Below are 26,692 nucleotides of genomic sequence, written 5' to 3' on the forward strand. Positions count from 1 at the left end.
ATACCACTTTATAAGGCCTTGGTAAGGCAAAACTTGGAATACTGCATTTAGTTTTGGTTGCTCCAATGCAAAAAGGATGTTGACACTCTAGAAAGAGTACAGAGAAGAGTAACAAAGATGATAGGAGATTGGAGGCTAAACATATGAAGATTAGTTGCAGGAAATTTGTATATCTAGTGTAATGAAAAGAAGGACCAGGGGAGATATAATAGCAGTGTTCCAATATCTTCAGGGGCTGCCACAAAGAAGAGAGAGTCCAACTATTCTCTGAAGCACCTGCAGGCAGAACGAAAAACAATGGGTGGCAACTAATCAGCGGAGAGAAGGAGAAATTTCCTGACAGTTCGAATAATTAATCAGTGGAACAGTTTGCCTCCAGAAGTTGTGAATGCTCCAACACTGGAAGTTTTAAGAAGATGGATAACCATTTGTCTGAACTAGTGTAGAGTCTCCTGCCCAATCAGGGGGTTGGATTAGAAGACTTCCAAGATCCCTTCCAACTCTGTTGTTATTATAATTATATTATTTTTATTTTGGTTGGGGGGAAGGTGTGTCTTATACTCCAAAGATATGGGAATAGCAAAGATACTACTTGTATTAGCCAAACTGATTGTGATTCCTATCTACCATATTTTTCCAAGTATAAGACACACCTTTTTATCCCCCCCAAAGAGGGTGAAAACTTAGGTGTGTCTTATACACTGCATGTAGTCCCACCCAGCCACCCCCATCTTTGGTGTCTGCCTGCCAGCAATTTACCTCCTTGCAGCAAACAGCAACAGAACCTGATTAGCACAAGCCACTGATTATCTACTCCCTACACTCAGCTGATTGATTGAAGTTGTGGGCAAGTCCACCTGCTAAAATGAAAGTGAAACTAAAGCTGCACAGAGGCCAATTGCTGCAGGGAGAGGCAAAGCCTCAAACTGGCTGTTTGGAGTAGATCTGTTTAAATAATTGGGAGGGGTTAGTGTGATTACATTTAAGAACACTTTCTGGGATTAACATACTTCCATAATGTACATTTCTCCAATTCTTTGTTATTTGTTTGGGTCAGGCACACATGCACAGAAATACATATCAAACAGTGTATATCATCTGTGATGTTTATTGTTTGGCAAATTGCTGGGAGGCAGAGGCCTTTTTTCCTTGTTTTTCTCCCTCCAAACTAAGGTGCATCTTATATTCCGGTGTGTCTTATCCTCTGAAAAATATGATAGTTTATCCAGTGAGGTTGAAATGCTAATTTTGTGCTAATGCAAAAGTGGGATTTCTTGTCTGAACCACGGCCTGCCCATCTCACCCCATTTCTGTAAATATTAGTATATATTTCGTGAAGCCTGCTGTTGTTTTCTTACTGTTGCGGTTGGCTCTGGCCCTGCTCCTGCCCCAAGGACTGTGAATACATCCACATGCTGCAGGCCTGTTTTGCCCCCGGTGGAATCTGATGATGAAGGCTCCTCTGACCAAGAAGACATGAGTGACAGGGAGGAGGAGAGTGTGGCAGACAGCTCAGAAGGAGATCAATTATCTAGCTCCTCCTTGGATTCGGAACAAGAATTAATGATACAGCCACGCATGCGGAGAGCGATGCATAGGCAACAACAACTTAGAGATTATTATCAAAGAAAATGAGGCCACCTGTGGTTGGGTGGGGCTGTGGCAATTAGTGAGGCTGCTATAAATAGCAGCCTGTGGGTTTGGCCATTGTGGAGGATAATCTGATCGTTGTGTTTTGTGACTGCTTTACTGACTTTGACTTTTTGTGTGCTGATTTTTCCCCGCTTTGAAACTAAACCAGAGCAAAGTGTGTTTCACTTTGTGAAAGCAGAAGGACTGTGAATTGCCTCACAGCTGCAAGCTAAGTATCACAGAACTGATAAGGGACTTGTACAAATTACCAGTTTGTTTGGAGACGAGTGCTCTTTGCTATACCAAAAGAGGGCTTGGTTTAAGTGAATTTTCGTTATAAAGAACATTGTTTTGAATTATCAAACGTGTGTGTGTCTGAAATTTGTACCTGTGCATTTTTGGGAGGATTCTACCAGAGAGCCCGACAGAACACTTACCTTGCCTATTTTTGTTTCTAATAATCTAGAGGACGGTCGTGTTTTTGTGTGGGGCTATGGAATCCTTGGGAAAGGACCAAATCTTATGGAAACAGCCATTCCTGAGATGATCCCACCATCTCTGTTTGGCTGGTCAGACTTCAACCCTGATGTTTGCGTGGACCGGATCCGTTGTGGATTAAACCAGTTTGCGGCAATCACTAGTAAGTATCTTGGAGCAAAATTGTAAGTGCATCTGTTTAGTGGGGGAAAAGCCTCTTTAGTGAGAATTACTTCAATCCATTTATGTATGGGGCTGTCTTTTAGTTGCCTGCAAACTTTTAAAGGTTTCTCCTGTTCCCAAATCTGGAGTTGATTTCCCCTTCTCCGTGATTTCTGTAAATTATATTGCTGTACGTAAGTATCCAGTATTGATCCCAGATAATATTTTGTAGTAATCAAAAGTGTTGTGGTTCAGCCTGAGGCTGCTCAGGGACCGGCTGTGTCTGCTGGCTCCATGCCCGGAGTAGGATGACAGCGAAGAGGAGGGACAGTCGGACAGGGGAGAGGAAAATCAGGAATGGGATGAAAGAGAACAGCATGAGAGCCCCGGGGGGGGGGGGGGGGCTCTCCCCAGCCAGTAGTTTGGAGTCATTAGGTGATGAAGCTCAAGCCGTCATTGACATGCGACAGAGACGGTCACATCAAAGAAAGGAGCAATTAAAGAAGTATTGTCAGCACTGAATTAGGAACAGCTGGGTTTGGGTGTGGTCCTCCTTAGCAGGGTTTAAAAGGCAGGCAAGCCCTTGAAGCCATGTGGAATGTTATCAGTTTGGAGTTGCGTTATCCTGTCTTGTTTCTCGGCGTCTCTGTTCCTGGCTTGTGGCCCAGCAGCTTTGGAAGACCCGTGGGAGGTGTAGGTCTGCTATCTACAGCCTCGGCTTGGCAGCAAGAATTCTGTATTGCTGCATGGACTTTTGCCTTCGTGGATATATCTGAAGATACAGCATTTTCCTGTTTGTAAGGACGTTTTCTGTTACCTGTGTTTTTCTTGAATTTTATAAAACTGCCTTTGCCTTTTACCAGTGTGTCTGGCTTCTCTTTTTGGGTTGGTATTGGCTTCTGGAGTGACCCAGACAGAACACAAAAGTTCTTCCGTAGAAGTCCCAGATTGTTGGGGGCAACATGCTGATTCTGTAAACCACTTAACACAATGACGTGCTATTGAATGACATTTGATTTCTTTTTTCTCTTGGTTTGCAGACCACGGGGAACTCTTTATATGGGGCAAAAACGTGCGAGGATGCTTGGGAATTGGCAGGATGGAAGACCAGTACTTCCCTTGGAGGGTAAGAAATATCTTTGTTAGGGTTTGTCACCTAGGCAGACAGGTATTTAGATTGGACTCGGCATTTTTACCTACCTATTGAGTGCTTCCCAAGGACCCTGGGGTAGGCAGATGTTCTTATTTGGTGGTGCGAAAGGCATCATCACGGGATGTCAGCTGTTCCAATAGAGCTGCCTTTTGCAACTGACTGATAGTGATATTGTCAATGCCAGTGGGTTGTGTCAATGCTGAAGGTTTTTGTCAACTATAGTTATTTAAATGTACGGGGGTCGCCCAGAAAGTAATGCACCACATTTTTTTCTTCAACAATTGAATACAGTGAAACTTACACACAAGAAAGTAGGATGTTTCTTCTACACCCCCTATTTTTCCACGTAATCTCCGTCCCGTTCTATGGCCTTCCTCAAGGGAGACACAAGGGCATGTATGCCCTGTCGGTAGCACTCCTTGTTCTGGTCAAGAAGCCATTTCTGCACTGTGTGAATCACCTCTAATGGCCTCATCCTCTGCCCAGTGACTACCCATACTTCTGTCGACTGCAGATTCTCCATAAGCTGTACACAAACATTTGTGAATGTTCCCAACAGTTTCTTTCTCCATAGTGAGAAATTCAATGATGACAGGCTGCTTGTAACGTATATCACTTACAGACGTTCGAAACATTGCTACAGCTACGCTATCTATCTGAAGAAATGCAAAATTTACATACACACTCCTGACAATTCATATAATGTATATCTAAAGTTTCACATTTGTACCATTACTATAGGCTGAGAAAAAAAAAGTGGTGCCTTATGTTCTGTGCAACCCTCGTATATGCTGCCCAGCTCCCAGCACCTCTAGGCAGTTTACAAATGATTTAAAATTTGAAAAACAGATGATAAAATACAAGAAACAAAAGTAGGGTAGAGATTGCAGAAAAACAGACCAGGTAAAAACAAAATACAGTGTTCCCTCGATTTTAGCGGGTTCGAACTTCGCGAAAAGTCTATACCACGGTTTTTCAAAAATATTAATTAAAAAATACTTCGTGGGTTTTTCCCTATACCATGGTTTTTCCTCCCCGATGACGTCATATGTCATCGCCAAACTTTCGTCTGCTTTTAATAAATATTTTTAAATAAACTTTAATAAACAAATAATAATCTAAATGGTTGCTAAGGGAATGGAAAATTGCAATTTAGGGGTTTAAAGTGTTAAGGGATGGTTTGTGATACTGTTCATAGCCAAAAATAGTGTATTTACTTCCGCATCTCTACTTCACGGAAATTTGACTTTTGCGGGCGGTCTTGGAACGCATCCCCCGCGAAAAGTGAGGGAACACTGTAATCTAGGTTAAAAGGAAGCTTTATTCATCCTCACTGAAGATTTGGATGAAGATCTTTGTCTTCAAGTCCCTTCATAATCCCAGTTGGTGTGTGTGTGTGTGAGGCCATTCATTCAGATCTTGGACGGAGCCTCATGTGTTCCAGAGGGTTTTGAAGTGTATTTGCATTTAAACAGGACCTCACTGCAACTGTAGGATTGGGCAACAGCAACAGCGGCCTAAATAAAATTGTCAAATCAGCAGACAATATCTGTATTCCAGCATCCTGAGTTCCAGGAGATAAATTGCTCCTGTGTTTGATTAATTGTAGCTTGCCCACCAACCCAGAATATACTATTTTTTGCTACTGTGGTTTTTGCTACTTAATTCTGGTCCGTATTAGAAGCTTTATTGGTTTGAAACAACTGCAAAGTTCTACAAAGCTGGAAAAACTTTGAAACTTGCTTCTCTCAAGGTCAACCCTGTTTTCTGGGCTCAGTGTTCAATACCGGAAACTTTCCCAATGCTACATCCCAGTCATATAGCTGGAGTGTATGTGCGTGATAGGCGATAGATTTGCTATCATTGATCTAGATGAACTGCATGAACCTTCTCCTGGTTAGAAGTGGGTGGTCCACCATACGGACATAAAACTACTTGAACATAATGCTCCCTGTCTTTCGTAAACTAGTCAAGACTCATTTATACCACCAGGCATGGGGGAGTTGAGATAGCTCTTCCCCCTACGCCATTACAAGTTATGCATGGTATGTTTGTGTGTATGTTTGGTTTTATAATAGAGTTTTTTAGTTGTTTTTATTATTGGATTGTACATGTTGTGTTTATTATTGTTGTTAGCCGCCCCGAGTCTGCGGAGAGGGGCGGCATACAAATCCAATAAATTATTATTATTATTTAAATTATTTTGGCCAGGCAAATTTGTAAATTTCCAGCTTTTGCTATTTCCGAAGCCTGGCACGGGAAGACGGTGAGACTGCTAAAAAAAGAAGAAGATATTTTTGGGATTTGCTGTAAAGCAGGAAAAAAAGATGTCTGCAAGTGGATTTTAATTTTCCTTTCCTTCTTCAGGTGACAGTGCCAGGTGAGGTGGTGGACGTAGCCTGTGGTGTTGATCACATGGTCATCCTGGTTAAATCTTATATTTAGTAGCGTACCCGCTCACGAGTTCCTGTCCAGATGAGTGGGAAGCCAAATTGTACAAGCCTTTGCCGGGGCCCTGTGGTCGGCCTGATGATGGCGAACTCACGGAAGCTAGGAAACACTTTGTAAGCAGACTGGGAGAGATTGAACATGCAGTAACCGTATCCCAAGGAGCAGCTGGAGGAAATGCAGACCAGATCGTGTGTAGACTTCGCAGTTGGGGCATTTATTGCTACTGCCAGCCATCCTGAATTTTTTTTTATAATAGGCACTTCTGTTTTCCTGGGTGTTCTAAGCATGTTGCTACCACGGAGGTTCAGAAATGGCACACAAAATTATTTAATAGTGAAGGAAAATGTGCTAACTGTAAATAGTACTTGCAGATCCTCAACTTAAGTTAAAAGACTATTTTTTTAAACGAAGTTTTTACAAGATCTCATAAATTTTCAGTGTAATCAGTGAATGGCTGCAAAAATTTTTTACTACCACTGTGGGCATGACTTATTTTGTGGGTGTGGCTTGCTGGCCATGTGACTAGGTGGGAGTGGCTTGATGATCATGTGACGGGGCTTAAAAGTCATGTGACTGGCTTAAAGGTGGCCAACTTGACGTCATTCACTTCAAAGGTTTGGGTTAGGGTGCTTGGCCTCTCCTCTCCTCAAAGAGATACAATTTCCCTATTTGCTATTACTGGACATCCAAAATATACTATCTAATTCTATGTATATATGCCATATGTGTGCATATATATGGCACAAAAAATATACATTATCTACTACAGTGTTTTTCAACCAGTGTGCCGTGGCACACTAGTGTGCCGCGAGACATGGTCAGGTGTGCCGCGAAGCTCAGAGAGAAAGAAAGCAAGAGAGAGAGAAAGCGAGAGAGAAAGAAAGAAAGCAAGAGAAAGAGCGAGAGAGAGATAAAAAGAACTAGAGAAAGAAAGCAAGAGAAAGAGAGAAAGACAGGGAGGGAGGAAGGGAAGGAGAGAGAGAGAAAGACATAGAGGGACGTAGGGAGGGAGAGAGAAAGAGCAAAAAAGAGAGGAAGGAAGGAAGAGAAAGAAAGAGGGATGGAGAGAGAGAGAAAGAAAGAGGAAGGAAGGGAGAGAAAGAGGGAGGGAGAAAGAAATAGAGCAAAGGGGAGGAAGAGAAAAACAATTTGTCCAAACTTTTTTTAGGCCCCCTCCCGCTCAATGTGCCCCAGGGTTTCGTAAATGTAAAAAATGTGCCGCAGCTCAAAAAAGGTTGAAAATCACTGATCTACTATATAAACTATGTGTATGTACACGCATGCACGCACAACTCTTCTAAAATTATACACATTCAGCCTCATTTACTGCGATAGGAAAAACACCCAGAGCCCAGAAGAGGAAAAAAAAGAAAAAATTCAATTTTTTTTCTATCGGTTCTGGGTACCGGACCATAATTTTTCTACCGGTTCTGCGTACCTGACCATACCTGTAGGAGCCCATCACTGAGCGTAATCACATGAAATCCTAGGACTCCGTTTTGGTGGCTCCATTAAGATTTATGCCATGGGCTGATAGAATTATGTACCTCATGCCAAAAAGATGCTGATTCAGCAGTCTTTTATTTAAGGGTAAATATTGGGAGAGGAACCTTGCTTCCAAATAGCACTTTCGTTATTGTTCCTTCCTGAAGGCCATCCCTCTTTCTATTTTCATGGAATTCTTTCCTGGCCTGTCCCCACTGATGCCACTTCCATCACAGGCGGTTGTATTACCAGTAATTTCAAAATTTCCTGGCAAGAGAAATATAATTTTCATCCCTTAGCTCAGTGTTTTTCAACCAGTGTGCCGTGGCACACTAGTGTGCCGCGAGACATGGTCAGGTGTGCCGCGAAGCTCAGAGAGAAAGAAAGCAAGGGAGAGAGAAAGCAAGAGAGAAAGAAAGCAAGCAAGAGAGAGAGAAAGCAAGAGAGAAAGAAAGCAAGGGAGAGAGAAAGAAAGCAAGAGAGAGAAAACAAGAGAAAGAAAGAGAGAGAGAAAAAGAAAGAAAGAGAGAGGGAGAAAGAGAGGGAGGGAAGGAGAAAGAGAGAAAGACATAGAGGGAGGGAGGGAGAGAGAAAGAGAGCAAAAAGAGAGGAAGGAAGGAAGAGAAAGAAAGAGGGATGGAGAGAGAGAGAGAGGAAGAAAGGGAGAGAAAGAGGGAGGCAGAAAGAAATAGAGTGAAGGGGAGGAAAAGAGAGAATTTTTTTGTCCAAACTTTTTAGCCCCCCCCCCTCCGCTCAATGTGCCCCGGGGTTTCGTAAATGTAAAAAATGTGCCGCGGCTCAAAAAAGGTTGAAAATCACTGCCTTAGCTGAGACAATTCCATGTTGGAATTAACTTGGAAGGGACGCACAATGTTGGGAAACTTTTTATGTCGGTGAACCAATGTATTTGTCAGCATCCCCGTTACTTCGTATGACCATAGCCAACTCAAGATCTGAACCAGAACGAATAACGAGTAGTCTTTAATTGCAGCTTACTGAAACAAGCCGCTTTCATAGAAACATAGAAACATAGAAGTCTGACGGCAGAAAAAGACCTCCTGGTCCATCTAGTCTGTCCTTATACTATTTTCTGTATTTTATCTTAGGATGGATATGTGTTTATCCCAGGCATGTTTAAATTCAGTTACTGTGGATTTATCTACCACGTCTGCTGGAAGTTTGTTCCAAGGATCTACTACTCTTTCAGTAAAATAATATTTTCTCATGTTGCTTTTGATCTTTCCCCCAACTAACTTCAGATTGTGTCCCCTTGTTCTTGTGTTCACTTTCCTATTAAAAACACTTCCCTCCTGGACCTTATTTAACCCTTTAATATATTTAAATGTTTCGATCATGTCCCCCCTTTTCCTTCTGTCCTCCAGACTATACAGATTGAGTTCATTAAGTCTTTCTTGATACGTTTTATGCTTAAGACCTTCCACCATTCTTGTAGCCCGTCTTTGGACCCGTTCAATTTTGTCAATATCTTTTTGTAGGTGAGGTCTCCAGAACTGAACACAAGCTAAGGAATATGAAGGGAGATTTGTTTGGCTCAGTTGTTTGCTGCAACTCAATCTGTATAGTCTGGAGGACAGAAGGAAAAGGGGGGACATGATTGAAACATTTAAATATGTTACAGGGTAAAATAAGGTCCAGGAGGGAAGTGTTTTTAATAGGAAAGTGAACACAAGAACAAGGGGACACAATCTGAAGTTAGTTGGGGGAAAGATCAAAAGCAACATGAGAAAATATTATTTTACTGAAAGAGTAGTAGATCCTTGGAACAAACTTCCAGCAGACGTGGTAGATAAATCCACAGTAACTGAATTTAAACATGCCTGGGATAAACATATATCCATCCTAAGATAAAATACAGAAAATAGTATAAGGACAGACTAGATGGACCATGAGGTCTTTTTCTGCCGTCAGACTTCTATGTTTCTATGTTTCAAACAAGGCTCGGAGAGGGGTGGCATAAAAGTCCAATTAATAATAATAACTGCAGTTAATTGAAATGGAAGCTAGAAATGGCCTTCCTTACAGTTGATTCATCAAGCTAGTAAGCAGAGCTTCCATTGAAACTATTGTCTCTGTCACCAGGAGACCATAGCAATAGCATTTATTTATATATCGCTTTACAGTGCTTTACAGCACTTTCTAAGCAGTTTAGAGTCAGCATATTGCCCCAACAATCTGGATCCTCATTTTACCCACCTCGGAAGGATGGAAGGCCAAGTCAACTTTGAGCCTGGTGAGATTTGAACTGCAAAATTACAGGCAGCCAGCGATCGGCAGAAGTAGCCTGCAATACTGCACTCTACCCACTGCCAGAATGGCTCATAATAATAGTGCTTTACACGGTTGAACATTCTCGGACCACAAAAATCATCAAATCACATTAATCCTGGAATTTAGGAGTCCTGTCATGACACGAGAGTTGCAGCAGAATTATTTTAATTGCTGCAACATTGCAATTTGACTGCTAACTTCACCACTAAGCATGTTTAGAGTTCATTGAATTGTGTAATTAGTCCTTGACTTACAACTACAATTGAGCCCAAATTTCTGTTGCTAAGCCAGATCATGGTTAAGCAAGTCCCCCCCCCCCATTTTATGACTTTTGCTGCCATATTTGTTAAGTGAAATCACTGCAGTTGTTAAGTTAGTAACACAGTTATTAAGTGAACCCGTCTTCCTCATTGACTTTGCTTGTCCGAAGATTACAAAAGATGATCACATGGAGCATGGCCAACAGCGAAGCTGTGTTAAGATTGAACTCCTGGCTCGGGGCAGAGCCAGCCTGCAGTACCGCATTCTAACCACTGTGTCACCATGGCTCTTCAAGCAAAAGCGTGAAATGGCAGTTGATACACGTACTCTGGTGACAGAGAAGTTCCCTGAAGATGGGTTCCAGCTATGAGTCACGAGTCTGAAAGCTTGGAAAACTAAACCTCTGGTCCCAATGACCAACCTAGATTGGATCCTGCAGCATGATTCTGGGACACACGTACAGTGGTACCTCATCTTACGAACGCCTCTTCTAACGAACTTTTCAAGATACGAACCCGGTGTTTAAGATTTTTTTGCCTCTTCTTCCGAACTATTTTCACCTTACGAACCCAAGCAGCTGCTGCTGGGATGAAGGGGTTTCTTTCTCCCCCCTTTTTTGAAGAAAGAAAAGGGAGGGGCGGCTTGGAAGGGGAAAGACTTTGCATTAAACAAAAGTAGGAGAACAGCGTGCTTGCAGAGGCACTGAGTGTCTTTTGAAGAAAGAAAAGGGAGGGGCGCCCCCCTTGCCTTTCTTCCTTCCTACTCACCCTTTAGCCCAGCCTTGCTTCTTTCACCCGCCCCCTTTAGCTGCTCCTCCCTGCCCGCTGTTCGCCTCCCTTCTAAAGTTTGGGATTTTCCTGAAGGATTTGCAGGCATTATTTGCTTTTACATTGATTCCTATGGGAAACATTGTTTTGTCTTACGAACTTTTCACCTTACGAACCTCCTCCTAGAACCAATTAAGTTCGTATCATGAGGTACCACTGTATTTGCCTTCATTCATGAGTAGATTATTTACGGGACTCCTCTGCCTCACATGTCCTAGCGACCAATTAGATCCCATAGAAGTGGCCTGCTCCGGTTCTCATCAGCCAAGCAATGTTGGCTGGTGGCACCCACGGGGAAGGGCCTTCTTTGTGGTGGCTCTGGTCCTCTGAAACCAACCGCCCCCACCCTCCTGGCCATCCAAAAAGGTCTTAAAAACATGGCTTTGCCGGCAGGCCTAGGACCGTTGAGCAATAACATTCTGCTCCAGCCAGTACCTATGAATGGTAGATGGTTGAATTTAATATTGGGGTTTTAAATTTTGTATGTTGTTTTATTGTTTGTACGTCACCCTGAGTCCATCAGGAGACGGGCAGCTTCTAAATCGAAATAAATAAAAATTATTTGCTATCTAGTAGAAAATAGAATGGGCATATAGAGCGGAGAAAGGATTCAGAATGACACCAAAACTTAAATTTTGCACCAAAGATGTATTGGGAGGCCGCAGAAGGCTCTCTTAAGAGGTATACAATTGCAGCAACACAGAGATTTTTCTAAGTATAAGTATTCAGAAATCATATTTTACATTTCTAAAACACCACAGCCTGGGCTCAGCCCTTTTAGTCATCTTCAATAGTTCAAGAAGGAATTTCATAAGAAATAATTATAAAGTACCTTTTTTCCCCTCCTTGCAACTGAGTTGGATGTAAGATAATAATCCAAGGGCTTTTAGAGGGGGCTGGAAAAGTCGTAATGCCCATCGTGTTTTGAGGGCTCCAGGTTGGTGAATGTTACCCCTTGGGCAACCTGAGCCAATAACTTGCCCATTATTATTATTATTTTTTCACACAAGATGTTCTACCCGTTTCCAAGCTGGTGAAAAATGAGCTGGATCATGCTGGTTGAGAATGAATGGTGCCGTGGTCCAGCACATCCAGAGAGCACTATATTAGTATTAAGTAGAAACATACAGGTGCAAAATTCACCGCTCCGTTTTAAGCAGCCTTCACCCAAAGGAAATGCTGCAGGCGGGAAAAAATTCTGTTAGGCTAAGCCAGTGATGGTGAACCTTTTTTTCTTCGGGTGCCGAAAGCGTGAATGCACTTTATCGCGCATGCACAAGTGACCACACCCATAATTCAATGCCTGGGGAAGGCGAAAACGGCATTCCCTGCACTCTGGGGGCCGGAAATGGCCTGTTTCTCAACTTCTGGTGGGCCCAATGGACCCGTTTTTCACCCTCCCCAAGCCCCGAAGGCATCCCTGGCGCAGGGGGGAGAGTAAAAATGCCCTCCCCTATCCCCCCGGAGGCGCTCTGGAAGCAAAAAATGCCCTCTTGGAGCTTTTGTGCAAGCCAAAAATCAGCTGGCCGGCACACTAATGCATATTGGAGCTGAGCTAGGGCAACGGCTCGCGTGCCAGCAGATATGGCTTCGCGTGCTACCTGTAGCCCCCGTGCCATAGGTTTGCCATCACTGGGCTAGGTTATCTGGACAAGCAGTTTAGTCTCATCTTCTCTGGCTTCTAGTGACTTTCAAGATTTCGAATAGGGATCATTTCGCTTGGACCGGCCCTGGAACTTTTTCAGCGTGCAAACTGTTCCTGCTAACCGATGTGCCAGCCAGCTCTGATCACCTAATGACATTAAAGGCCTCTCCATGGTCATTGTGGAAAAACAAGAATACAAGAGGAAATACCCTATGCCTTTTTAAAAAATAATAAAATAAATCCAGATGATTTCCTTTCTATAGTCTGGAGGAAAGCAGAAAGTACCAAGATTTGATTCCCCACATAGACATTCAAGGGACACCAGGCTATGCAGAATTAGACTATCTTTTTGACCCTTTGGGAATGCGAGAGAATATGGGAGCTGCAATTACAAAATGGCCACTGGTGTGTGTGTGTGTTTGTGTGTTCATCCACAAAATGGCAGCCACAAATAGCAGAGGTATACCTATCAAACCATTCATCAGAACACATACGAGCGTCACCCACAAAGTAATGCACCAATTTTTTCCCCTCAGCCTACAGTAATGGTACGAATGCCAAACTTTAGATATACATTATTTGAATTGTCAGGAGCGCGTGTGTAAATTTTGCATTTCTTCAGACATAGCGTAGCTGCAGCAGTGTTTCAAAATGGCGTCTGTAAGTGATGTACGTTACAAGCAGCGTGTCATCATTGAATTTCTCACTGCAGAGAAAGAAACTGTTGGGAACATTCACAAACATTTGTGTAAAGTTTACGGAGAATCTGCAGTCGACAGAAGTACGGTTAGTTGCTGGACACAGAGGGTGAGGCCATTAGAAGACAGTTCAATGCATAAATGGCTTTGCGACCAGAATAAGAAGTGGTACCGACAGGGCATACATGCCCTTGTGTCTCGCTGGAGGGAGGCCAAAGAACGGGACGAAGATTACGTGGAAAAATAGGGAGTGTAGAGGAAACATCATTCTTTCTTGTGTGCAAGTTTAATTGTGTTCGATAAATAATTGTTGAAGAAAAAAGATGTGCATTACTTTCTGGGCGACCCTCGTAAATGAGTCAGTTGGTGTGGAGCGTTCCTGCTTGTCAGCTGCCTTTTGACTTAAGAAAATTTTATTTTAATGATAATCAGATGTGGAAGGAGGCCTGCTGTGACAGCAAGAACAGTCTAGCTACCTGCGTAACCACGTTTTCAGAATTACCGTCATCCAATTGCCTGTGTTAACACAATAGTTAAAACCGCAAATGAACCAGGCAGGCACGTTCATTCTAGTGTCGGCTTGCACAAACATTTGCCAATGGTCATCTTAACACACATACTATTTCAGCCAAAATAAGGGACCATCCACAAATCATTTGCTTACCCATTATCTGGTCATCTACACAATTTGTGAAGACTGCTATTACGGAAGAGCTGTTCGGGGTATTAATCACAGCAAGGTTATTCTTTAAACATTATGGGGTTTCACAGGAGGTCTTAGCATGTGTGATCCAGTGTCCCCCCCAGTATGTATTGATTTGCTTGCAAATCCAGGGCTTCCTATTCCTCTGTTTTCCTCTCGGTGCATCTTTTATTTTTCTACTTCCTTCCCAATAAAAACTGGAGCATTCAATTTTATTTTTCAATTGCAATATTAATAGCATAACCAGAAATCTCCCTGGATTTCATACTAAACGTAGGACTATAGTCTAGAATGGTTGGTTTACTCAAGAGGAAGCAACACAATTCAACGTTTTCTTCTTAAGTGTGCTAGTCCAGCATCGATCCATGCAATCTAGTTTCTGGTTGCTGACCAGCACGCTGGCACTTGCCAACAAGGCTGGGTCATCTTGGATGCAGCAGCTGGCACAGCACAACTGCCAAGGTCAATAGTCAACCTTTTCCCTTGGCGGCAAGTCAGAGCCAAAACAAAGACGACTATATATTTGGCTTAGTTTAATTTAAATGAACTTAAATCTGATCCATTCACATGATTACTCCCTACATATTAAACAAGTTTCCCTACCAGTCACATGAACAATCTTAAATTTAGTAATTGGCAATGTTTGGAAGAGTTGTGTGGTGTTGCATCCAAAGGTTGAGTTGAGGTGGGGAGGAGGCAATCTTTGAGTTCCTGGGCTTATGTGAATTTATCAGAGAGGGAAATCTTAGTGTTATAATCTAAGCATGGGTTCTAGCTTCTTGCTCTTCTAATCAGACCAGCTTTGCAACTCAACTTCAGATCGGGATTTGTGGAGACAAACAAAGAGATAGAAGGATGGGCATCAGGACTCAGCAACCTTTCGATGAGACGAATCTAATTGTGATAGGAGGGACACACACACACACAAACACACACACACACAGGTGGGTTTTGGCATTGTCACCTGAACTCTCAAGGAGATCTTACGAAATCCTGCTAGGTTTGGCCATCGCAATTGCAATGTTTCAAGGGCCGTTTTTGAGTTTTGCAGGCACCAAGAAGGCGTGTCCCGGTTTAGTGCCCAATCCACGACAGCTTGTTGCCGATTCCTGAAAACCCACGTCGGTTGAGAAGTTAGGAAAGTTGAAGTCCACAAGCCCAGATTGAAACAGGCTACTTCCTGTGATCCAAGTCATTTCTGGGTACGTTTACCCAATCTGGCCACCAAGAGGATCTTGACATGAAAGACGATGCTTTTTTCCCCGATCAAATGGCACTGTCAGCAATTCCAGGTTCGCAATTTCGGTGAGAATGCAACTGTGGCCTATGCCAACTACACCAACCAAAGGAAAAACAAAAATAAAAATAAACAGCATAATAGTGACATTTCGCTTCGGAGCTGAATGTCAAAAAAACCTTCACAGTGCTTTAATCCCAAAGATTCGTTCTTCATCTCCTCCCTGCCTTGAAGATATATATATATTTTATTACTATTTTGTAAAAAGCTACTGGGAGTCAATTTGCCTGTGCAATAGTCTTTTGTTTCATCACTTCTTCGCGGCATGACAATATTTCTCCCGTGCTTTCTTTGGAGTAAAAAAGAAAAAAAAGAAAGAAAGAAAGAAAGAATCACCCACCCCATTGCTAGGAAATACTGAGAAGAATTCTTTGTCTTAAAATACACCTAGGTCCCATTCTGGGAGGGAAAAAAATTAACATTTTTCAGGTTGACTGACTTGGAGGGCATTGATAACACCGTTGATATTTTCTTCTGGAACCTGTGAGGGAAAACAAAACAAAGGTTGGAGGTTAGATAGCAGTAACATTTAGGCTTATACAGTGATCCCTCGATTATCGCGGGGGTTAAGTTCCAAGACCTCCCGCGATAATCGATTTTCCGCGATATAGCGGCGCGGAAGTAAAAACTCACCGGCTTTCTTCGGACACGGGTCCTCCTGCAGCAGCACTGGCGGCCACCGTTCCCCGTAGGCACCCGCCCGCTCGCTGTTCTCCCGCCCGTTCGCTCGCCGCTCGCCCGCCCGTTTGCTCCCCACTCGCCCGCTCGCTCGCCCGCCCGTTCGCCCGCCCGCCGCCCCGCTCGCCGCCCCGCTCGCCGCTCGCCCGCCTGCCGTTCGCCCGCCCGCCCGCGGGCGAAGAGAAAGAAAACAAGAGAGGGAAAGTGAGAAAAAGAGAGAGAGCAAGAGGGGGAGAGATAGAGAAAGAGAGAGAATGACAGGAAAGAAAGAGAAAGAGACAGAGAAGTGATTCTTGGTGATGACGTATGACGTCATTGGGTGGGAAAAACCGTGGTATAGAAAAAAAACCGCGGAGTATTTTTTAATTATTATTTTTTGAAAAACCGTGGTATAGCGTTTCGTGAAAATCGAGACCGCGAAAATCGAGGGATCACTGTATACTGTTGTGAGTGGTCACGGATTTTGAGGAGGACGAGCAGGCTCCGCATCATAGGCCAGGGGTGGGCAAAGTTGGCTCTTGTATGACATGTGGACTTCAACTCCCAGCATTCCTGAGCTAGCATGATTGGCTCAGGAATTCTGGGAGTTGAAGTCCACAAGTCATACAAGAGCCAGTTTTGCCTACCCGTGTCCTAGGCCAGTGTTTTTGACAGCTGAATCTGAGAATGAGAGTGAAGGGGAGTTAGAACCTGGGGAAACTGGAGTAGCACCAGAGACTGTAGAACCTCCAGCCATTGTAGTGTCAGAGTCAGAGGATGATGGGGACATCGAGGACCCTATATTAGACGCGAGAGTCAGAAGAATGAGAGCCAGACATGAATATCTCTATAGATGGTGGGGTTTAGGCACTGAATATCTCTATGGGACATTTGGCCACCCCTGGCAGTATATAAGACAGGCTGATGGTGAAAGGGGGCATGGAAAGACAACATTCATAATGGAGGACAGAGCCTGGGAGCTTACAGACTTTCCTAGCCCTCTGGATACTTGATTACTGCTTTTGTTTGTAGCTGAAAAATGTCTTTGGATTGCCGTGAGTACATTTGTCAAAGAAAGAACATCAGACCGGGAGAATTATAACCTTCTGGCTAGCTTTCCTGAGTTTCCGCTATCTATCGCTAATGAGAGACTACAGCCAGCCTCACATTCCAATGACTTAGCTTTTGTACTACAGGACTGTGTTTGCAAAAATATACTTTGCTATGCTAGCTTTGATTCTCAGTATGAATTGGGTCATATGCCACTCCACTGTGCTTTTTAGCCTTGTCTCGGTGATTTACAGTGTAAGCATTATTTGCCTGCTGCCCCCAACAATCTGGGTCCTCATTTTACCAACCACGGAAGCTGAGATGGTCAGGATTAAACTCCAGGCTATGGCCAGAATTTGCCTGCAATATTGCACTTTAACCACTGAGCCACCAGGGATTGTTTCTCCTGATCTAATTCAGCCTACCAGTGTTCAAGACCTGCTGTTCTAGGTGCACACCACCAGTGGGAGCTCTAAGGTGGTTGGTCCCCATGTTGTAACATACTTTGCATTTGTGAAGTACCTTCTTGCCTCCATTTTGCAGAGCAGAAGTAGTCACCCTGTTCACATCCCTCACAACATCCTGGACACAAATCGTTTCAACTCCTACCCTCAAAACGTCGCTACAGAGCACTGCACACCAAGACAACTAGACACAAGAACAGTTTTTTCCTGAACGCCATCATTCTACTGAACAAATAATCCCCTCAACACTGTCAAACTATTTACTAAGCACTTCTATTTCTAGAAACATAGAAACATAGAAGTCTGATGGCAGAAAAAGACCTCATGGTCTATCTAGTCTGCCCTTATACTATTTTCTGTATTTTATCTCAGGATGGATCTATGTTTATCCCAGGCATGTTTAAATTCAGTTACTGTGGATTTATTTACCACGTCTGCTGGAAGTTTGTTCCAATGATCTACTACTCTTTCAGTAAAATATTTTCTCATGTTGCTTTTCATCTTTCCCCCTTGTTCTTGTGTTCACTTTCCTATTAAAAACACTTCCCTCCTGAACCTTATTTAACCCTTTAACATATTTAAATGTTTCGATCATGTCCCCCCTTTCCCTTCTGTCCTCCAGACTTTACAGATTGAGTTCATTAAGTCTTTCCTGATACGTTTTATGCTTAAGACCTTCCACCATTCTTGTAGCCCGTCTTTGGACCCGTTCAAATTTCTACTAGCTTTCCCTCCCACTTAGGACTGTATGACTGTAACTTGTTGCTTGTATCCTAAGATTTTTATTAACATTGATTGTTTTTTCATTGCTTATTTGACCCCTACGACAATCATTAAGTGTGGTACCACATGATTGATAAATGTATATCTTCTTTTATGAGAGCACATGCACCAAGACCAATTCCTTGTGTGTCCAATCACAATTGGCCAATAAAGAATTCTATTCTATTCTATTCTATTCTGATGGAATAGTTGATGTGGATGACAGTTCTGGTCCACATCTTTTGAATTATATTGTATTAGGTTAGGATTATTTGTCTATTATGCTGTAGACTAGTAGTTCTCAATCTTAGCCACTTTAAGTTAAGTGGACTTCAACTGCCAGAATTCCCCAGCCAGCAGAGAATTCTAGAAGTTGAAGTCCACTCATCTTAAATTGACTAAGGTTGAGAAACACTGATTTAGACCAAGGGTCTCCAACCTTGGCAATTTTAAGACTTGTGGACTTCAACTCCCAGAATTCCTCAGCCATCTTTGGTGATTTAGACCGCCAATAAATAGATTGTCTGCATAGGAAAAATAAAATGAAGAATGAAGGGTTTTTGTTAGACCCACCCTCTGCTCACCTCTGATCTGAAGCTGCTTCTGTTCTGGCAATCTCACACTACTTACCAGAGCTTACTAAACTTTTGCCAAACCCATCCTCGAATACAGCTCATCTGTTTGGAACCCATATCGCATCTCAGACATTAACACCCTTGAAAATGTCCGAAGATACTTCACCAGAAGAGCCCTTCACTCCTCCACTCAAAATAGAATACCCTACGAGACTAGACTTTCAATCCTGGGCCTAGAAAGTCTAGAACTAAGACGCCTTAAACAAGATCTAAGTATTGCCCACAAGATCATATGCTGCAACGTCCTGCCTGTCGGCGACTACTTCAGCTTCAACCACAACAACACAAGAGCACACAACAGATTTAAACTTAATATTAACCGCTCCAAACTTGACTGTAAAAAATATGACTTCAGTAACCGAGTTGTCCCCTTATCATCCCCAAACCCCCAACACTTTACCCTTAGATTATCTACGGTTGACCTATCCAGATTCCTAAGAGGTCAGTAAGGGGCGAGTACAAGTGCACTAGAGTGCCTTCGGTCCCCTGTCCTATTGCTCTCCTATATCTCCTATACCTTTCTTCTATTCCTATATATCTTCTTCTATTCTTTCAGTGATATGTTCTATTACTGTACCTTCTTTTCTATTCTTTCTTAGATATATTTTATTATGAGTATCTCCTCTATAACCTTCATCATGTATTTTACTATGTGTATATAGATATATACCCACTAAAACCCTCATTGTGTATTGGACAAAATAAATAAATAAATAAAATACATATATTTTTATTGGAGTGTGGGAAGTTAAGCACTACAGGTAGTCCTCAACGTACCACAGTTCATTTAGTGACCAGCGTTACAATAACACTGAAAAAGGTGACATCACCATTTTTTCACACTTATGAGGATAGCTGTATCCCCATGGTCATGTGATCAAAACTCAAATGCTTGGCAACTGACTCACATTTATGACATTTGCCGTGTCCTGGGATCTTATGACCGTTTTGCAATCTTCTGACTAACAAAATCAATAGGGAAGCCAGATTCACTTAACAACTGTGTTACCGACTTAACAACCACAACGATTCACTTAACAACTGTGGCAGGAAAAGTCACAAAATGGGGCCAAATTTAACAACTGCCTTGCTTAACAACAGAAATTCTGGGCTCCATTGTGGTTACAAGTCAAGGACTACCTGTATTATGCCATGAATGAATCCCTTGGAAATAAAGTAAGTGCAACAGATTCACACTTCTCCCATTAACAACAAATAGATTAGATTATTTGAGTTGGAAGGGACCTTGTAGGCCATCTAGTCCAACCCACTGCTTAAGCGGGAGTCCCTATACCATTTCGGACAATGGCAGTCCAATCTCCTCTTGAAAGTCTCAAGTGATGGAGTTCTCACAACCTCCACAGGCAACCTGTTCCACTGGTTGATCGCTCTCACTCTCAGAAAGTTTCTCCTTATTTCCAGGTTGAATCTCTCCTTGGTCAGTTTCCATCCATTGTTCCTCGTCTGGCCTTCTGGTGCCTTGGAAAACAGCCTGATCCTTCCTCTCCATGGCAGCCCCTCGGGTACTGGAACGTTGGTCCTTCTCTTTGCCAGACTGGCCATGCCCAGTTCTTTCAACCGCTCTTTGTATCTTTCAGTTTCCAGTCCCCTTATCATCCTAGTTGTTCCCTTCTGCCCTTTCTCTAGAGAATTTTTCACAATTTCTTTTCTTTCTCCCTTTGGAAGGTACACAATTTACTTTTTATTAAGTCAAAGGAAATGAGTCCCAGTGACTGGTCAGGTCCCACAGAGTCGGCCTTCTCCAGGTCCCGTCAACTAGACAATGTCGCTTGGCAAGGCCTAGGGGAAGAGCCTGCTTTATTTATTTATTTATTTATTGGATTTGTATGCCGCCCCTCTCCAGAGACTCGGGGCGGCTAACAGCGACAATAAAACAGTGTACAATAGTAATTTGGTATTGATGATTAAAAATCTATTAATATAAAAACCAAACATACATACATACATACCATGCATAGAATTGTAAAGGCCTAGGGGAAAAGAGGATCTCAATTCCCCCATGCTGGCAGCAGAGGTGGGTTTTAAGTTGTTTACGAAAGGCAAGGAGGGTGGGGGCAGTTCTAATCTCTGGGGGGAGTTGGTTCCAGAGGGTCGGGGCCGCCACAGAGAAGGCTCTTCCCCTGGGTCCCGCCAGGCGACATTGCTTAGTTGATGGGACCCGGAGAAGATCCACTCTGTGGGACCTAACTGGTTGCTGGGATTCGTGCAGCAGAAGGCGGTCCCTGAGGTAATCTGGTCCGGTGCCATGAAGGGCTTTATAGGTCATAACCAACACTTTGAATTGTGACCGGAAACTGATCGGCAGCCAATGCAGACTGCAGAGTGTTGGTGTAACATGGGCATATTTGGGAAAGCCCATGATTGCTCTCGCAGCTGCATTCTGCACGACCTGAAGTTTCCGAACACTTTTCAAAGGTAGCCCCATGTAGAGAGCGTTACAGTAGTCAAGCCTCGAGGGGATCAGGGCATGAGTGACCTTGAGCAGTGACTTCCGGTCCAAGTAGAGGGCCCGGCCCTCTGGAATCAGCTCCCCCCGGAGAGTTGCACTGCCCCCACGCTCCTTGCCTTCCGCAAGAGTCTTAAGACTCATTTATGCCACCAGACGGGGCAATTAGATCTCAGCCCCCGGGCCGATGAATATTTGTATGGCTGTTGTCTGAATGAGTATGATTGATTTTTAACATAACTCTGGGACCGTCTTCTGTCGCATGAATCCCAGCGACCGGTTAGGTCCCACGGAGTTGGCCTTCTCCGGGTCCCATCGACAAAGCAATGTCGGGAAGAGCCTTCTCTGTGGCGGCCCTGACCCTCTGGAACCAACTCCCCCCAGATATCAGATTTGCCCTACCCTCCTTGCCTTTTGTAAGCTCCTTAAAACCCACCTCTGTGGTCAGGCATGGGGGAATTGAGATAGTCCCTTCCCCCTAGGCTTATAAAATTTATGCATGGTATGTCTGTATGTATGTATGATTGGTTTCTTAAATTGGGGTTTTTCACATTACTTTTAATATTAAATTTGTTCACATTGTCTTTTTACTGTTGTTAGCCGCCCCGAGTCTGCGGAGAGGGGCGGCATACAAATCTAATAAAATAAATAAATAAATAAAATAAACTCGGGATTTTAGACTGTTTGCTTACTTTTAATTAATTGGATTTAGCTATAACATTCTGTTGTTTCTTTTTATATGTTGTAAGCCGCCCATAGTGCTTGGAGAGGGGTGGCATATAAATCTAATCAATCAATCAATCAATCAATCAATCAATTTATCAAAACCAACACTGGAATAAAGATTTGGTCTTGCACTAGCAGAAAAGTAGTCTACATGGAGACAAGAGCTACCTTAGCTTTCTCCCTTGACTCAACAAATTCTCTGCCTGGAGCTTCCTTATGGGTAGATGAGCATTAGTAAGGTGAGAGCCTCACCTGAAGAGGTAGGGCCAGATGTAGATGTTATCACATGAGTGAGAAATAGGTCAGTGTGTTAGTTTTCAGACAGGAGTGGATAGGCTTATCTCGCTGCTATGGTTAATGTTCAAGGAAAGTAAACCCAACCGATCTAATCATTTGACCTTCGCTATCTGAGATCATGTTGACTTTCTGCTCTTAAATACACACCACGGCTTCCAAGCTGGAAAAAGAAGGTGATGCTAACAGCAAAGAGATTGCACAAAAAAAGGAGGTGCAATTTCGACTTTTCTGCTCAAGCTTTTAATGGGTTAAAGGTCAGAAAGTAGAAAGGAGCTTAATGCCTTGATAACAGGAAAAATAATGGACACCCCATGAGAATTGGGAGTGTGTGCGGAGTGTTGGTAAGGGCAGAAATACACAGTGCCTGGCTTGGAAAGTTAGATAGTCCTAGTGTGGTGTCAAATAGAAGAGAAAAACTGTTTGAGAATTTGTGTAACTCTCAACACCTCCCCATAATGATCAAGTAAAGAAGGGTAAGCAAATAGATTTTGGCATCAAAACTTCTTAGAAGAAAATTTGCATGCTTCACACTCGTCAGATTTCTGCTGGATGGGCACAATTTGGTTTCAGTTGATTCTTCCCTGGGGGGGAAATATTTTATATTTCTTTTTTAAAGTATACAGTGAAGGGTCATTCTAGAAAGTAATGGAGAAGAAACCAGTACAGTGTTCCCTTGATTTTCGCGGGTTCAAACTTCGCGAATGGCCTATACCACAGTTTTTCAAAAAATATTAATTAAAAAATACTTTGCGGGTTTTTTTTCTATACCATGGTTTTTCCTGCCCGATGACATCATACGTCATCACCAAACTAACAATTTTTGCAAATAAATAACAAAAAAAATAATTATTGTTAATAAATAATTATGTTTATAAATATCAGGATCACTAAGTGTCTTATTCAATGGTGAGTACCAATAATAATGGTGAGTAAATGGTTGTTAAGGGAATGGGAAATGGTAATTTAGGGGTTTAAAGTGTTACAGGATGGCTTGTGATACTGTTCATAGCCAAAAATGGTGTATTTACTTCCACATCTCTACTTCGCGGAAGTTCGACTTTCACGGGCGGTCTCGGAACGCACCCCCCACGAAAAACGAGGGAACACTTATTCTCAAAAAGCCCCCAGGTTTTTCAGAGATACATGGCTTTTTTAATAAGGAAAGAAGAATAAAATTTCCACAACCAGCTCATGTACTTTTCTAAAATAAATCCAAACTTTTCTCATTTTTGTTTGGAGTGGTATATTACACTTTTAAAGAAAATGACAAGTCAATACAAAATGGGAAGCCATCCCTACTGACAAAGGGAATTTGAAAGGTTTCAAAACTTCGGTCAAAGGCAGGAGGGAATTTCGTTAGGTAGCTTTCCTCTATTAAGTCCTTTACAAATAAGCAACATAATGTCCTTGTTCTTTTTATATAGGAAGATTAAGGAATTGCCTGTGGCTTAGTTGGGAAAAACATGCTTCCAGCATCTCCAGGTTAACATTACTTTTGACTCTAGGGACAGCTGGTTACTGGTCATGCAAATAAACTTTCTCCAAGTCGGGCGTTCTTCTGAGGTTTCGGCTAAACCTGTCCGGAGATTCACAACAGATGAGAAAGGCAAACGACAGACTGAAAGTGGCGTAGACGTTATTCATCTCAATCAACTCACCAGTGCATGATCAAACTTAAAAGTACTGATGTAATAGGCAGGGATGTCTGCGGCAGCTAAAGGCTCGGAGATCTGAGCCACGATTCCACACTCATCTGGAGAGAAGGAAAAAAAAAACTCATTACAACGTCACAATGGCAAAACAAAAAGATAGTTTGGGCTGTAGTTCTCCCAGCCCCAATAACATTTTCAGTTTCAGTTCACAGAGGCTGAGGCAGGGACTCTGAGGCTGAGTGAGAGAAGGAAGGTACTGTAAAAGCCATTTTCTATTTCTGTTGCTTGAATTCAAAGGGGCTGGGGAGAAACTAGTGGCTGTTAAAGCCATTCTAACTCATACTGTAAAAGCCATTTTCTTCTGTGTAACATCCAAATTAATTTACAGCAACACTGTCAACTCTGAAGCTGGCTAGATTGTGGCCATCTTACTATTCTACTGGGGTTTCAACATTGACACAGACTAGAGTTGAGGGATAGGGAGGGGAGCGTTGAGATAACTGGGGTGCAGTAACCAAAGCAATTCCCCCCCCCCCCCGGGAACCAAGGTCACGTGTACAATTGGTTGGGAAGTGGAGACTAAGTTCATTACCAGGTAAGGAGAAGGGCGGCACACAAATCTAATAAATAATAATATTAGATTAGCCTATTCACATTATTCAGAAATCTGTGTTTAGTTTATGAATCAGACACCCCTTTAAGCCCTTGTTGCAATAGAGATTTCAGCAACTCTTCCCTAACTCCTAGACCAGAGATCCCCAACCTCCCAGTCCGTGGACAGGTGACTGAAACTGGTCTGCACAAACAAGTGAAGCCCCATTTGTGGGATGCAGGCAGGATGCAAAATTTCGATTACAATTTTGGAGGCTCGGGGTTGTAAATGAAAAACGGTTCTTGAGAAGAGGCAAAAAAATCTTGAACACCCGGTTCTTATCTAGAAAAGTAGAGGTGTTTGTAGGTAGAGGTACCACTGTATAGCAGACATACCTGCTAGGCAAAACTAGTGAAAGCTTGCCAGATTGGATCAATACATTTCCCCCCCATCTCCAAAAAAAATTAACTTCGAATCTTCACAAGGGGCCACTTTTATTTATTTATTTATTAGATTTCTATGTCGCCCTTCTTTTTTTTAAATATTGGTTTATTTACTAAATTAACAACAAACAAAAAATACTTAAAAGAAAACGTGCCCAACACCAATAAAAACCCCACCACCATTTAGGGGGTTATATTATTTACAATAAGTTTCAATTTCTTCCTTAGCTCCGGTTTACATTTCTTTACATACAAAAAGTGATTGGAATTTATTTTTCAAATTGTCGTCATGAATTCTACTTAAGATATAATTTTTCACCTTATTCCATCGTGCCATCAGCTTCTCCAATTTATTTTCATCATAGTTATTTAATCTTATTTCCATAATTTTGAAGTGGATGTGGTCCACCATGTACCAGTACCAATTCTGGATTGTCCATTTATTGCTATCTTTCCACCCTAATACCACTACTGCTTGAGCGCTTTCCAAAGCTGCTGTTTTGATTTCTTTAAATTCTCGTAATTCCCCATATTTAACTAGTATTGCTAATTCTTTTGTAATTATCCAATTAATGTTTAGCATATTATTTATTTCATTCTGTACTTCCTTCCAAAATTTTTGAACTTCAACACATTCCCAGAGCATATGCATAAAAACTCCTTTTATTTGGCAACCATGCCAGCAATTTCCTTTCCCTTTCCTCTGGAAGTGTGCTAGTTTTACTGGCGTGAAATACCATTTATGTAAAATTTTCCTTCTCATCTCTCTAATTCTTGTATTCTTTATCTTATGTATATTTTCTACTACTTCTTCCATCTCGCTTTCATTAATCCATAATTCATTTTGCCAATATCTTGTTAGGCCTTTAATCACTTCTTCTTCCACTTGTAATAACATGCTATAGATATTACTAGCCTGTCCTTTTGAATCATTAATCTTTTCTTTCAATATTTTCTCTAGACAGTTTTCTTCTCTCAAAAATGCTTCTTTATTCTCACCTTCTTGACCGACTCAGGGTTGCTTACAACAAGAACTTTTAGGTGCTGCATTGTTGCTAAACTGTAAATTAAATTTTAAAGCAGAAGCACGCATTTCAATCGGCATGGGCTATCGGCCTACATTTACACTTGGTCCTAAAGAGGATGCCAAACATAACAAAGAGATATAAATAGTGGCATGTGCTTTATCATTTCCACCAGACCATTATTAATTTAGTGGCAGGATGGACAGTTGCTCTTGATTATGGTAGCAATTTTTTTGGGGGGGTCCCTCTGGGGTACGCTGGAAAAATAAAATGAAACAGTGGACCGTTTGCAGCAGCAGCTTGCCTGTTCCATAAAAATGAAATGATGGAAGACACGGCTGCTAAAATCAGGAGACAGAAAGAGCAGGAGACAGAAAGAGCTGTTCTTTCCTTGAGCTGTTCTTTCCTTGAGCCAAGGCAATAAGGGTAAGAGGTGAATAATACATTCCAAGAGATATTTAGTTTAGTCCTACTTATCATGTGGACACAGATATATGTAAGGTGATTTATCTGGGGGAGGAGGGTGCATAGTTCTTGAACTATTTTTAGAGTTGGGAATTAGGATTTAAATCCTCAGAACTTGTTTCTTTGCTGATTTTGCCAATCCTTCGGAGTTACGTGACTCAGTGAGGAGTGTTCCAGATGTTAGAGACATAGAAACATAGAAGTCTGACGGCAGAAAAAGACCTCATGATCCATTTAGTCTGCCCTTATACTATTTTTTGTATTTTATCTTAGGATGGATATATGTTTATCCCAGGCATGTTTAAATTCAGTTACTGTGGATTTATCTACAACGTCTGCTGGAAGTTTGTTCCAAGGATCTACTACTCTTTCAGTAA

The 26,692-nt window shown here is 42.3% G+C and overlaps 2 protein-coding genes across 2 annotated transcripts in view; one reads left to right on the top strand and one right to left on the bottom strand.

Moving 5' to 3' along the window:
- The window catches only part of RCC1L (RCC1 like), a 20,401-nt gene extending 14,075 nt beyond the window's left edge, over nucleotides 1-6,326 (top strand). The window contains exons 9-11 of the mRNA XM_070735229.1: nucleotides 2,099-2,272; nucleotides 3,312-3,397; nucleotides 5,792-6,326. Of these exons, the coding sequence (XP_070591330.1) occupies nucleotides 2,099-2,272; nucleotides 3,312-3,397; nucleotides 5,792-5,869 (338 nt within the window). The 3' untranslated portion in view covers nucleotides 5,870-6,326. The remainder of the gene's footprint in view (nucleotides 1-2,098; nucleotides 2,273-3,311; nucleotides 3,398-5,791) is intronic.
- A 7,975-nt stretch (nucleotides 6,327-14,301) lies between these two features.
- The window catches only part of CASTOR2 (cytosolic arginine sensor for mTORC1 subunit 2), a 182,167-nt gene continuing 169,776 nt past the window's right edge, over nucleotides 14,302-26,692 (bottom strand). Inside the window, exons 8-9 of the mRNA XM_070735232.1 lie at nucleotides 23,797-23,891; nucleotides 14,302-15,561 (exon numbers count right to left, since the gene is read on the bottom strand). Coding sequence (XP_070591333.1) covers nucleotides 15,496-15,561; nucleotides 23,797-23,891 — 161 coding nt within the window. The 3' untranslated portion in view covers nucleotides 14,302-15,495. The remainder of the gene's footprint in view (nucleotides 15,562-23,796; nucleotides 23,892-26,692) is intronic.

Source organism: Erythrolamprus reginae, chromosome 1 (genome assembly GCF_031021105.1).
Source record: "Erythrolamprus reginae isolate rEryReg1 chromosome 1, rEryReg1.hap1, whole genome shotgun sequence".
Classification (NCBI taxonomy): Eukaryota; Metazoa; Chordata; class Lepidosauria; order Squamata; family Dipsadidae; genus Erythrolamprus; species Erythrolamprus reginae.